Source organism: Moschus berezovskii, chromosome 14, assembly GCF_049115385.1.
Source record: "Moschus berezovskii isolate FMDL1 chromosome 14, NW_MosBer_1.0, whole genome shotgun sequence".
NCBI lineage: Eukaryota > Metazoa > Chordata > Mammalia > Artiodactyla > Moschidae > Moschus > Moschus berezovskii.
In genome coordinates, this window is record NC_142473.1 from 20,942,065 (window position 1) to 20,956,149 (window position 14,085).

The following is a 14,085-nucleotide window of genomic DNA, read 5'->3' on the forward strand; positions in this document are numbered from 1 at the left end:
TTTTTTCTGTATTTTTCAGAAACTTCTCACTTGGAGACTTACCTCCAATCATCCAAAAGTAAAAATTTTAAGAAACAAAATACACCTTTGGCTATGGGCTTCCCTGGTGGCTCAGACGGTAAAGTCTGCCTGCAATGCAGGAGACCCAGGTTCAATCCCTGGGTCAGGAATATTCCCTGGAGAAAGAAATGACAACCCCCTCCAGTATTCTTGCCTGGGAAATTCCATGGACAGAGGAACCTGGCAGGCTGCAGTGCATGCGGTCACAAAGAGTTGGACACGCCTGAGCGATTAAGCACATGACTCACTGGAAAATACTGATGCTGGGAGGGAGTAGGGGCAGGAGGAGAAGGGGATGACAGAGAATGAGATGGCTGGATGGCATCACCGACTCGATGGCCATGAGTTTGAGTGAACTCCAGGAGTTGGTGATGGACAAGGAGGCCTGGCGTGCTGTGATTCATGGGGTCGCAAAGAGTCGGACATGACTGAGCGACTGAACTGAACTGAACTGATACTAAGGCAAACTGAGAAGAAAGAATTTTTTCCCATCACAAACCACCGTGCTTTTTATCTAAAAGCAGGCACTCATGAATTTCCAGACAGATTTATGCTGCACGTATTACTTCATTGTTGAATTCATCCCTTCTTATTTCTCATTCCAAATAATAAATATTCCATGGAAATAAGAGAAGTGTTATTTCTGTGCTAGTTCCTCAATATCCAAATCATTTAACTTTATACTCAAGATTTTCCAAGCCACTATGCTAGCGTTTATAGCACATAGTTAAGCATCCACATAAGAAAGAAGAATTTGTTTCTTAAGACTCTTGAATATTTAACTTTGACATCCTCAAGACTATATCTCCCATGTGCTTCACACAGTCATAGACGTATGCTTGTTAACAATGGAAACCATGTGTGTTCAGTGAGAAAAAGAAAATATAATATATGTGAGCAACTTGAAACAGATGAAAGTGGTAAAAAAACAAGCTTATGTATTTTTGTTTTATGTTTATTACCTTAATCAGAAAAATACCAAATTTACTAGAATTTAAAGACTACATCAATTTTTGTTTTTAAGCTTTAAACAAATATTTGAAGCCCCAACTTAAATAGACCCCACTTAAGATACTAGTGTTCATGACAAGCGAACTGATTTAAACTTGTTTTTCCAGCTACTACAGACTTCAGTGAGTGTTCACCCTGATGCTATTGAAAAAACTATAGATGACATCATGGAACTGAAAAAAATTAACCCCGACATAAATCCACAGTAAGAATATGTTCATTATGTTATAAATATAAAACAGAAGTCACATGCCACATACTTAGTATTTCTAAATATTCTGTTTCTAAATACTTTCTCACACATGCTGTCTCTCTCTCTCTCTTCTTTCTCTGCCCCAGATAATTATCTGCATGTTTTGACTTTCAGTTGAAAAATAAAGAAAAAAGATGCCTTTTTCATATTTGTAAATAGCAGCAACTTTGTAATTCTGTTGTGATTTATGCTTTTGAGATGCAATGAATGTAAGAAATCTGATGGGCACCCTTGATATTAGAAGATGAAATAAAGGGAGCCCATTCATCAACAGCTACTCCATATGATGCCTATGTTTTACATTAACAGTAAATGTACAAATTGTAAATGTGCCTGAGCTGATTCTGCTCTATAAAGAATATTTTTTCAGTTCATGACAGGCTGTTAATCTTAGAGACAGTTATTACCCGCTTGTGAAGAAGACAGACATGTGTGGGAGGAGAGATGACTTTTATATGAAGACTTTAGAGTTTTGTAATTAGTTGTCTTATCTTGGAAGTATTAAAATGCACATGACATTTAAAATTAGCTTTATATTTTCCATTGGGTATAAGAATTTTTCTGTAAAATTTTAGTCTAAGGGTATTGGGTAGAATAAATTCTGTATGCAGATACATTCAGATACAGTTTAGATAGGTAACAAACTGTCTTTTAGATGTGCATACTTAAGAACTTCAGATATTACATTCAGAGTGCACTTAGCATAGGTCTGCATATTGGAGGGATTCTAGGTACTAGCTAATTGCTCATCACAAAACTCCATTTCCACATGGTATCCATAGCATTCTTCTGCAGATGCTTCAGCTAATTAGCTGCTTTCCCTTATTCAGCTTTATTAAGTGTGATTTAATTATATAGTAAATGTCTTTTTGAAACCTACTGATTTATTTCTCTGAAATGGTGGTAAGAATGCAATTCATTTAAAATTTAAGATTACAATTAGGCATGAGAGATATATTAGACCTATAATCGTACTTAAGAGATTGGGTTAGATTTAATAGCAAATCTTTTCTGTCTCTTTTATGAAAGTTATATATTTCATTCAGAAGTGTTTCCTTACCATCTATTCTTTTGATTTCCTTTAGGAAGAAAAAACTTTTATAGGTAGTATTTAATTGCGGTTTTGGACTGTGAATTTTAAATCATTATAACTGGACTTAAACACATCTTCATTAATCAAAATAGGAACCATTACAATCAACACATTTTTGCCAATGAGAAATGTTTGTTTATTCCTGTAGCATAAAACCCCATGCTTTGGGATTTGACAAACCCTTGGAAAGCATTTTCTGCCTCCTGCTGGTTGTAGAAGCGTTTTCCTTGCAAAAAGTTGTTGAGTTGCTTGAAAAAGTAGTGGTTGAATTTTGAGAGGTCAGGTGAACATAGTGGATAAGCAAAACTTCATAGCCCAATTTATTCAACTTTTGAAGTTTTGGTTGTGCAACATGTGGCCAGGTGTTGTCATGGAGAATTGGGCCCTTTCTGTTGGCCAGGGCTGGTTGCAGGCATTGCAGTTTTTGGTGCAGATCTTCAATTTGCTGAGCATACTTCTCAGATGTAATGGTTTTGCCAGGATTCAGAAAGCTGTAATGGATCAGATCAGCAGCAGACCACCAAACAGTGATCATGACGTTTTTTTCATGCAAGTTTGGCTGTGAGAAGTGCTTTGTAGCTTCTTGGTCCAGCCACTGAGCTGGTTGTTGCCGGTTGTCATATAAAATCCACTTTCATTGCAGGTCACAGTCCAGTCAAGAAAAGCTTTGTTGTTACATAGAATAAAACACTTCAAAATGACAATTTTTGATTTTTTTGTCAGTTCATGAGGTACCCACTTATCAAGCGTATTCACCTTTCCAATTTGCTTCAAATGCTGAATGACCATAAAATGGTTGATGCTGAGTTCTTCGCCAACTTCTTGTGTTAAAAGGGTCAGCTTCAACGATTGCTCTCAGTTGGTCATTGTCAGCTTCCAATGGTTGACCATTGCGCTCCTCATTTCCAAGGCTCTCATCTTCTGTGCAAAACTTCTTGAACCACTACTGCACTGTACATTCATTAGCAGTTCCTGGGCCAAATGCATTGTTGATATTGTGAGTTGTCTCCATTGCTTTACAATCCATTTAAACTCGAATAAGAGAATTGTTAAAATTTGCTTTTTGCCTAAACATCATTTCCATAGTCTCAAATAAATATAAAATAAACAACATCTAATAAGTCATTAGCAAAAAACGTAAAGCAAGAAATGTGCATTAAAATGATGTATAACATGACCACATTTATTTAAGACTGTATTCCAGTATCAAATGGCAAATTTCAACAATGCAGAAATTAGGGTTAGAGTTAGGGTTAGGGTTTGGGGTTAGAGTTGTAGTTAGACCCTGACCCAGTAGATTGTATTTTACAGCTGAATATGAATTTTAGTGTTTTTTTTTCCAGTTTGACATTGACAAGATGTGATCTTTAAAAAATTAAATAATTTTACGGAAAAAAATCAAGAAATAGAGCTAGGGAAAATATCATGTAAGCTATCAAGCCATCACTACTATTAACCTTACTTTGTTTTATACAATTTTTCAGGTGCCACTTATGGTTGTAGTAAGAATTACTACTGTAAAATTGAATTGGCTCCCTTGTTTTCTTTTTTATTTTTCCCACTCTCCTCTTTCCTCAACTCTCTTCTCTGTCCTCTGTTGATTTTCTGGATGATGAGCACCACTGTGCCTTTTTCCTATTAAATATCAGATTCAGTTTTTTTTTTAATTGAACATTCAGTTTTATGTAAGTTTGGTGTTCTGGGTTATCTGACACTGCCCTTTGTGTTTGAAATAAACATACAGTCCTAAAATAAGATTTTCTATTGCCCTCAACTTTGAGTTAAACTCTATACATCTCTTCCCTCTCAAAAAGATGGTTATGATGCTGTCATTGTGATTATGATGACCCCCCATTCCAACAAAAAATGTTTAAATTTAGTGAGTGAATTAGAAGTCAGAGTATATTGAACAGTCATTCTTGGCTTGAATCATATGAAATTGCTATTGTTGAATCACAAAGCTGAATGACTATAAAGAAACTAGCAGCCATCAAATGAGTACAGGAGGGTAATTTATGTAACAGTAATTTATAGAAAAACAGGATCTTGGTGATTATTTAGTCACCTGTTTAATGAACTCATAATGTTATTTGACTGCTTAAGGAGACTCTATTTTACATTTTGTGTTGTAGGAGAGAAAAACAGCATTCAGATCACAGGAAATAATGATCATCTCTATGTCATACTTGCCAGATTGATTTTTGTTCCAGTGATATGTTTTAAGGGGACTAATAATCAAACAAACTGTACATTCAGAGAAGACTGAGCAAGATAGTAAAACATCTGAAAACCGTGTCCCATGAGAAGGAACTGAAGAAAGTGGGAATTTGAGATAAGACCCTGGAGATGAGACTGGAAGAAAGAATTCCTGTCTTAAAATTAACAGACATGGCAGGGAAATGTGGAAATAAATTTTCTCTGAGAACAGCATTTGAACCATTTTGTAATAAAGCACATTGGGTTTCAGCATAAGAAAAAGCATTCAGAAAAGTAGAGTGGTTCGAATGAAATGGGAAATGTAAAGTAGTGAGTTCTTTCTCTTGGCATTGCTTTATCTGTCAGAGGTGCTTGCAAGCAGAAGTGTTTTAATTTTTGTTGTTTTCATTTGTTTTGAAATTTCTCTTACCCCTAAGCCCCTGGGACGATTTCTTTCTCTCACACTAATAGCTACCCGCATACACCCTTCTGGAGAGTTTCTGATATATCTACCTAAGGGGGTAAAATGATCCCTAAGAAACTATGACCACCTGTATTTTCCACATCTTTCAAGTCACCTGCATAAAGAGCTCCCATGTTTTTAAGCCATATTATTGCAATTTGACTTAAGAAAAGACTGGAATGAGAGGTAAATTTTAACTAACTTCCACAACTGTCCATGTGGAGTTTCAGTTAAAAATTGTGCTCCTATTAGATCCTATTTGAGCAATTTCCTAAATATTATATAAATATGAAAAGCCCTATTGTACATACATCAAGTGAACAAACGCCAAAGAATATGTTTTGTTTTTCCTCATATGTTTTTCTTCTGTTTTATAACACCTTAGATTGGGAATCTCTCTTCAGGCTTGCCTTCTGCAAATTGTTGGCTACAGAAACCTTATTGCAGATGTGGAAAAACTGCGCAGAGAATCCTATGATTCTGATAATCCTCAACATGAAGAAATGCTTTTGAAGGTTAGTCCTTAAACACACTTCAGTTCTTCACTTAGGTCAGCTAATGTTTGCCAAGCCCCTGCTGTGTGCTAGGCACGGGCCTGGATGTGGGGGAAACAAAGGTGAATATGACACGAACACTGAAATAAGAGATAAAGCCTACCTTTTCTTGCTAGTTCAGGTATTGAAGGTAAATTTTTCAATAGAAAATTCCTGTGAGAAGTTAAAGTCAGTTTTCACGTGTAATCTGAAAAGGCATCAGAGGTGATCTCACATTTGGCTCGAGTTTAGATTTAGAGCTTCCCTGGTGGCTCAGAATCTGCCTGCAATGCGCGAGACCTGGGTTTGATCCCTAGGTTGGGAAGATCCCCTGGAGACGGAAATGGCGACCCACTCCAGTATTCTCGCCTGGAAAATTCCATGGACAGAGGAGGCTGGTGGGCTACAGTCCATGAGGTCACAAAGAGTCAGATACAGCTGAGCAACTATAATACTTTCACTTAGATTGTTTAAATGTGTTGAAAGGCAATAGAAATAGCATTTGTCAAAGAGTGACCTAGGATTTCCATTTATGGCTTTTAGTAGACAGCAAAGATGAAGTTGGTTTCTGCTTCCACAATAGCTCCCTGGGAAAATTACCCAAGACCTTAATGCTGATTATTTATTCATGTAACTTGGAGAGTATTAAAGAGTAGGTAAAAGATTATATATGGTGCATTAAAGCTGTTTGAAGAATAATATGCAGTTTTAAACACTCCTTCTTGCTGGCATAGCAAAATCTTAAAAATCTTATCTGAACTGATACTATATTATGACACATCAATAAAACTTTAAAAAATGAAGACACATCTTTAGAACTATTCATCTGAAATGTTTTATAAATTCATTTCTGAAAATAGATGCTCTTTAAGTTGGAGTGCTTCTTTGTCCTTTCCTAGAATTCAAAATGGCAGTAGTGAAATTGGAAGAAAACATTTGTTTAGCTGCTTTAACTTATTTTATTGAAAAATGTAAACTATAATTTGAAAAATGTATCTTTTTGTGATTTTGTGTGTAGTATGTATTTTTGTGTATGTAAATGCTTAAGTAGATGACTCATTTATCCCTACTAATTAGTGCTAGATCTGATGTCAATCATTAAAAGTAACAATAGTTTCATTCTTAACAATTCTTCTTTTTCTCCTCTGCTTACTTTTAGCTACTTAGTGGCTGAGCTTCATCTCTTTGGTTGTTTTTTTTCCTGTGTTCTGCTAGGGATCAGTTCAGTTCAGTCACTCAGTCATGTCCGACTCTTTGCAACCCCATGAATCACAGCACGCCAGGCCTCCCTGTCCATCACCAACTCCCGGAGTTCACTCAAACTCATGTCCATCGAGTCGGTGATGTCATCCAGCCATCTCATTCTCTGTCGTCCCCTTCTCCTCCTGCCCCTAATCCCTCCCAGCATCAGACTCTTTTCCAGTGAGTCAACTCGTCACATGAGGTGGCCAAAGTATTGGAGTTTCAGCTTTAGCATCAGTCCTTCCAGTGAACACCCAGGCCTGATCTCCTTTAGAATGGACTGGTTGGATCTCCTTGCAGTCCAAGGGACTCTCAAGAGTCTTCTCCAGAACCACAGTTCAAAAGCATCAATTCTTTGGCGATCAGCTTTCTTCACAGTCCAACTCTCACATCCATACATGACCATGGGAAAAACCATAGCCTTGACTAGATGGACCTTGGTTGACAAAGTAATGTCTCTACTTTTTAATATACTATCTAGGTTGGTCATAACTTTCCTTCCAAGGAGTAAGCGTCTTTTAATTTCATGGCTGCAATCAGCATCCGCAGTGATTTTGGAGCCCAAAAAAATAAAGTCTGACACTGTTTCCACTGTTTCCCCATCTCTTTCCCATGAAGTGATGGGATCAGATGCCATGATCTTTGATTTCTGAATGTTGAGCTTCAAGTCAACTTTTTCACTCTCCTCCTTCACTTTCATCAAGAGGCTTTTGAGTTCCTCTTCACTTTCTGCCATAAGGGTGGTGTCATCTGCATATCTGAGGTTATTGATATAGTCAACTTTAATTAAATGAACTCAAAGGTGGGAAATACGAGGTGATGAAAGAGAAAAGAAGTGTTGTAGTTAATGCACTGGCCATATGCTCCTGAACAGTTAATTAAAATGACTAAAATGCCCTCTGAATCAATGACATTTGGTTTCCTGATATACATCATCTTAGTTGGTCTGTTGTATGTGTCCTGGCACATAGGTTTTCAGCAAATATGAGTGAATGAATTATTGAAGTCATTAGATACAGATTAAGAACTTTTATTATATGACTTTTATCTGTGGTCACAATTTGAGTATGTCAGTGTTATTTTTATAGTCACAGCTATAAGAAATAGGCAGGGGGACAATTTTTTGTTGTTATTTAGTAGCTAATTTATGTCTGACTCTTTTGTGACCATATGTATTGTAGCCTGCCAGGCTTCTCTATCCATGGGGTTTCCCAGGCAAGAATACTGGAGTGGGTTGCCATTTCCTTCTCCAGGAGATCTTCCTAGCCCAGGGATCAAAGCTGTGTCTCCTGCATTGGCAGGTGGATTCTTGATGACTGTTATCTTAATTTTTTTCATCATTAACTTTATTTAAAAAATTTTTTTATAGAGGTACTGTTGATGTACAATATTATGTTTCAGGTTATACACAATAAAAGTGAAAGTGGCTCAGTTGTGTCCAACTCTTTGAGACCCCATGAACTATACAGTCCATGGAATTCTCCAGGCCAGAGAATCTTCCCAACCCAGGGATCAAACCTAGGTCTCCCGCATTGCAGGAGGATTCTTTACCAACTGAACTATCAGGGAAGCCCTAAATAATGATTCATAATTTTGAAAGGTTATACTCCATTTACTTATAAAATATTGGATATATTTCCTGTGCTATACAAAATACCCTTATAGCTTATTTTATACATAGTAGTTTGTACCTCTTAATCCCCTACCCTTATCTTGCCCCTTCATGCTTCCCTCTCCCAACTGGTAACCACTGGTTCATTCTCTATATCTGTGATACTTGTTTAACGTTTTATTTACTAGTTTATTTTTTTAGGTTCCACATGTAAGTGATATCGTGCAGTATTTTTCTTTCTCTGATTTATTTCACTTAGCATAATATCCTCCAAGTCCATAGGGCTGAATTCCATTGTATGTATAATATATATACCATGTCTTTATCCATTTATCTGTTGCTGGGTACTTAGTTTGCTTCCATATGCTGGCAACTGTAAATAATGCTACTTTCAATATTGCACTATATGTGTCTTTTCAAATTAGTATTTTCAGTTTTTTTGAACATATATCCAGGAGTGGAATTGCTGAGTCATATAGTAGTTCTATTTTTAGTTTTCTGAGAAACTGCCATACTGTTCTAAGTGGATGCACCAATTTATATTATCACCAACCATATACAAAGGTTATCTTTTCTCTACATCCTCACCAGCATTTTTTCCTTGTGGTTTTTTTGATGATAGCCATTTTGACAGGAATGAGGTGATATCTCATTGTGGTTTTGATTTGCATTTCTCTGATGATTAATGATGTTGAGCATCTTTTAATGTATCTGTTGGTGAAATATATGCCTTCTTAGAAAAAAATGTTTATTCAAATCTTATGCCTATTTTTTAATCATATATTTTTAAAAATTTTTATTGCAGTACAGTTGATTTACAATGTTGTGTTAGTTTCTGGGGGCTTCCTAGGTGGCTCGAGTGGTAAAGAATCCCCCTGCCAATTCAGGATATGCATGAGACAATAGCTTCTGGTGTACAGAAAAGTGATTCACTTTCATATACACACATATACATATATATATTCTTTTTCATATTCCTTTCCATTATGGTTTATTACAGAATACTGAACATAGTTCCCTGGGCTATACAGTAGGAATTGTTGTTTATCCATTCTATATTTAATAGTTTGCATGTGCTAATCCCAAATTTCCAATCAATCCCTCCTTACCTACCCTCTTGGCAACCACAGATCTGTTTTCTATGTTCTGAGTCTGTTTCTGTTTCATAAATAAGTTCATTTGCATCACACGTTAGATTTCACATACAAGTGATACAAGTGATATTTGTCTTTCTCACTTACTTCCCTTACTATGATTATCTCTTTGTTGTGTTCAGTCAGTCATGTCTGACTCTTTGCAACCCCATGGACTGCAGCATGCCAGGCTTCCCTGTCCTTCACCATCTCCCAGAACTTGCTGAAACTCATTTCCATTGAGTCAGTGATGCCATCCAGCCATTTCCTCTGTCTTCCCCTTCTCCTCCTGCCTTCAATCTTTCCCAGAATCAAGGTCTTTTCCAATGAGTCATTTCTTCCCATCAGATGGCCAAAGTTTTGGAGCTTCAGCTTCAGCATCAGTTCTTCCAATGGATATTCAGGACTGATTTCCTTTAGGATCGACTGGTTTGATCTCCTTGCTGTCCAAGGGACTCTCAAGAGTCTTCTCCAACACCACAGTTCCTGCAAATGGCATTATTTCATTCTTTTTTATGGCTGGGTTGTGTTCTATTTTTATCCATTCATCTGTCAATGGACAGTTATGTTGCTTCTATATCTGGGCTGTTGTAAATATTGCTGCTATGAACATTGAGGTATAGGTATCTTTTAAAATTTTACTTTTTCCCAGATATATGCCAGGGAATGAGATTGCTGGGTCAGATGGCAGGTCTATTTTTAGTCTGTTGAGGAGATACCACACTGTTTTCCACAGTAGCTATACCAGTTTACATTCCCACCAACAGTGGAGGAGGATTTCCTTTCCCCAACACCTCTCCAGTGTTTGGTTTTAATGATGGGCCATTGTAGACGTTTTAATGATGGGCCATTCTGACCAGAGTGAAGTGATATCTCATTGTGGATTTGATTAGTACTTCTCTAATAATTAATGATGTTGAGCATTTTTTTCATATGCCTATTGGCCATCTGTATGTTTTCCTTGGAGAAATGTCTGTTTAGATCTTCTGCCCATTTTTTGGTTGGGTTGTTTGTTGTTTTGTTATTGAGTTGCATGAGCAGTTTGTATATTTTGGAAACTGAGCCCTTGTTGGTTGCATTGTTTGCAAACATATTCTCCCAGTCCATAGACTGTCTTTTCATTCTATTTATGGTTTCCTTTGCTAGGCAAAAACTTGTAAGTTTGGTTGTTCCCTGTTTGTTTATTTTTGCTTGTATTTCCATTGCCTAGGGAGGTTACTAGTGCTGGACTTTATTGAGAGGTTTTTTTTTTTTTTTTGTATTACTGATTCACTTTCATTACTGGCAATATAACTGTTTATATTTTCTATTTCTTCCCCAGTCAGCCCTAGGAGATTGCACTTTCTAGGAATTTGTCCATTTCTTCTAGGTTGTTCATTTCATTGGCATACAGTTGTTTATAGTAGTCTCTTAGAATCCTTTATGGGCTTTCCTGGTGGCTCAGATGGTAAAGAGTCTGCCTGCAGTGCAGGAGACCTGGGTTCAATCCCTGAGTCAAGCAGTCCCTTGGAGAAAGAAATGGCAACCCACTCCAGTATTCTTGCCTGGGAAATCCCATGGATGGAGGAGCCTGGCAGGCTACAGTTCATGGGGTCACAGAGTCGAACACAACTGAGTGACTTCACTTTCTTCACGATCCTTTATATTCTGTGGTGTCAGTTGTAATTACTTGTTTTTTTCCTTGTTGAGTCTAGCTAAAGGTTTGTCAATTTTGTTTATCTTTTCAAAGAACTAGCTTTTAATTTCATTGATCTTCATATTCTTTGTCTCTATTTCATTTATTTCTGCTCTGATCTTTATGATTTCTTTACTTCTACTAACTTAGGTTTTTGTTTGTTCTTTTTTTAGTTGCTTTAAATGTAAGATTAGGTCTTTATTTGAGATTTTTCTTGTTTCCTGAGGTAAAGTTGTATTAATATAAACTTCCCTCTTGAAACTAGTTTTGTTGCATTCCTGGGTTTCAGATCATTGTGCTTTCATTTGTCTCTGCTACTGCTAAGTCACTTCAGTCGTGTCCGACTCTGTGTGACCCCATAGACGGAAGCCCACCAGGCTCCCCCGTCCCTGGGATTCTCCAGGCAAGAACACTGGAGTGGGTTGCCATTTCCTTCTCCATTCATTTGTCTCTAGGTAATTTTTTATTTTCTCTGATTTCTTCAGTGATCCATTGGTTGTTTACTTTTATGTTACTTAGCCTCCATGTGTTTGTGTTTATTGTAGTTTTTTTTCTTATAGTTTATTGCTAATCTCATAGCATTCTGATTAGAAAAGATGCTGGATATGACTTCAGTTTTCTTAAATTTTTAAGGCTGACCTTGTGGCCTAGCATGTGGTTAATCCTAGAATATGTCCCATAGCTCCTGAGAGTATGTCTATTTGGCTGCTTTTGAATGAAATGCTCTATAAATATCAATTTTTTTTTCTTTTTTTGTTTATTGTAGTTTTTTCTTATAGTTTATTGCTAATCTCATAGCATTCTGATTAGAAAAGATGCTGGATATGACTTCAGTTTTCTTAAATTTTTAAGGCTGACCTTGTGGCCTAGCATGTGGTTAATCCTAGAATATGTCCCATAGCTCCTGAGAGTATGTCTATTTGGCTGCTTTTGAATGAAATGCTCTATAAATATCAATTTTTTTTTCTTTTTTTTTTTTTATTTTACAATATTATATTGGTTGGTTTTGCCATACATTGATATGAATTTGCCCCGGGTCTACATAAGTTCCCCCTCCTGAACCCCCCTCCCACCTCCCTCCTCCCTTTATCCTCCCTCTGGGTCATCCCCTCATGCCAGCCCCGAGCATTGACCCTGAACTAGTGATTCGTTTCACATATGACAACATACGTGTTTCAATGCCATTCTCCCAAATCATCCCACCCTCACCCTCTCCCATAGAGTCCCAAAGACTGTTCTATACATCTGTGTCTCTTTTGCTGTCTCATATACAGGGTTATCATTTGCATCTTTCTAAATTCGATATATATGTGTTAGTATACTGTGTTGGTGTTTTTCTTTCTGGCTTACTTCACTCTGTATAATAGGTTCCAGTTTCATCCACCTCATTAGAACTGATTCAAATGTATTCTTTTTAATGGCTGAATAATACTCCATTGTGTATATGTACCAAAGCTTTCTTATCCATTCATCTGCAGATGGACATCTAGGTTGCTTCCATGTCCTGGCTATTATAAACAGTGCTGCAATGAACATTGGAGTACACGTGTCTCTTTCAATTCTGGATGGGCCAAAGAACTAAACAGAAATTTCTCCAAAGAAGACATACAGATGGCTAACAAACACATGAAAAAATGCTCAACATCCCTCATAATCAGAGAGATGCAAGTCAAAACCACAATGAGATACCATTTCACACCAGTCAGAATGGCTGCTATCCAAAAGTCTACATGCAATAAATGCTGGAGAGGATGTGGAGAGAAAGGAACCCTCTTACACTGTTGGTGGGAATGCAAACTAGTACAGCCACTATGGAGAACAGTGTGGAGATTCCTCAAAAAATTGGAAATAGAACTGCCATATGATCCAGCAATCGCACTCCTGGGCATACACACTGAGGAAACTAGAATTGAAAGAGACACGTGTATAAATATCAATTAAGTCCATCTGCTCTAATATGTCATTTAAGGCCTATTTCCTTATGATTTTCTGTCTGGATGATCTGTTTATTGATGAAAGCAGAGTGTTAAGTCCCCCACTATGATTGTATTACTGTCGATTTCTCCCTTTATGGTTGTTAGTATTTGCCTTACATATTGAAGTGCTCCTATATCGGGTGCATACATATTTACAATTGTTATATCTCCTTTTTGTATTGATCCCTTGATCATTATGTAGCATCCTTCTTTGTCTCTTATAACAGTCTTTGTTTTTTGTTTTTTTTTTTATTGGAGGCAAATTACTTTACATTAATATATTGGTTGGTTTTGCCATACATTGACACGAATCTGCCCCGGGTGTACATGTGTTTCCCCTCTTGAACCCCCCTCCCACCTCCCTCTTCCCCATATCCTCCCTCCAGGTCATCCCCATGCACCAGCCCCAAGCATCCTGTATCATGCGTTGAACCTGGACTGGTGATTCATTTCACATATGATAATATACATGCCACAATGCCATTCTCTCAAATCATCCCACCTTCACCCTCTCCCACAGAGTCCCAAAGACTGTTCTATACACCTATGTCTCTTTTGCTGTCTCGTATACAGGGTTAAGGTTACCATCTATTTTGTCAGATACGAGTATTGCTACTCCAGCTTTCCTTCGATTTTCTTTTGTGTGGAATACCTTCTTCCAATGCATCACTTTCAGTCTGTACATATCCCTGTATCTGAGGTGGGTGTCTTGTAGACAGAGTATGTAGGGGTCTTGTTTTAGTGTCCACCTAGCCAGTCTGTGTCTTTTTATTGACACATTTAACCCATTTACATTTAAGGTAATTATCAATATGTTTATTCCTATATCAATTTTCTT

The 14,085-nt window shown here is 37.1% G+C and overlaps 1 protein-coding gene across 5 annotated transcripts in view; it reads left to right on the plus strand.

The window, feature by feature from the left end:
- ELMOD1 (ELMO domain containing 1) overlaps window positions 1-14,085 on the plus strand; it is a 104,374-nt gene that overhangs the window by 46,392 nt on the left and 43,897 nt on the right. For all 5 annotated transcript variants that reach the window (XM_055422953.2, XM_055422948.2, XM_088842908.1 and 2 more), the window contains 2 exons: window positions 1,179-1,276; window positions 5,462-5,591. In XM_055422953.2, the coding sequence (XP_055278928.1) occupies window positions 1,179-1,276; window positions 5,462-5,591 (228 nt within the window). The remainder of the gene's footprint in view (window positions 1-1,178; window positions 1,277-5,461; window positions 5,592-14,085) is intronic.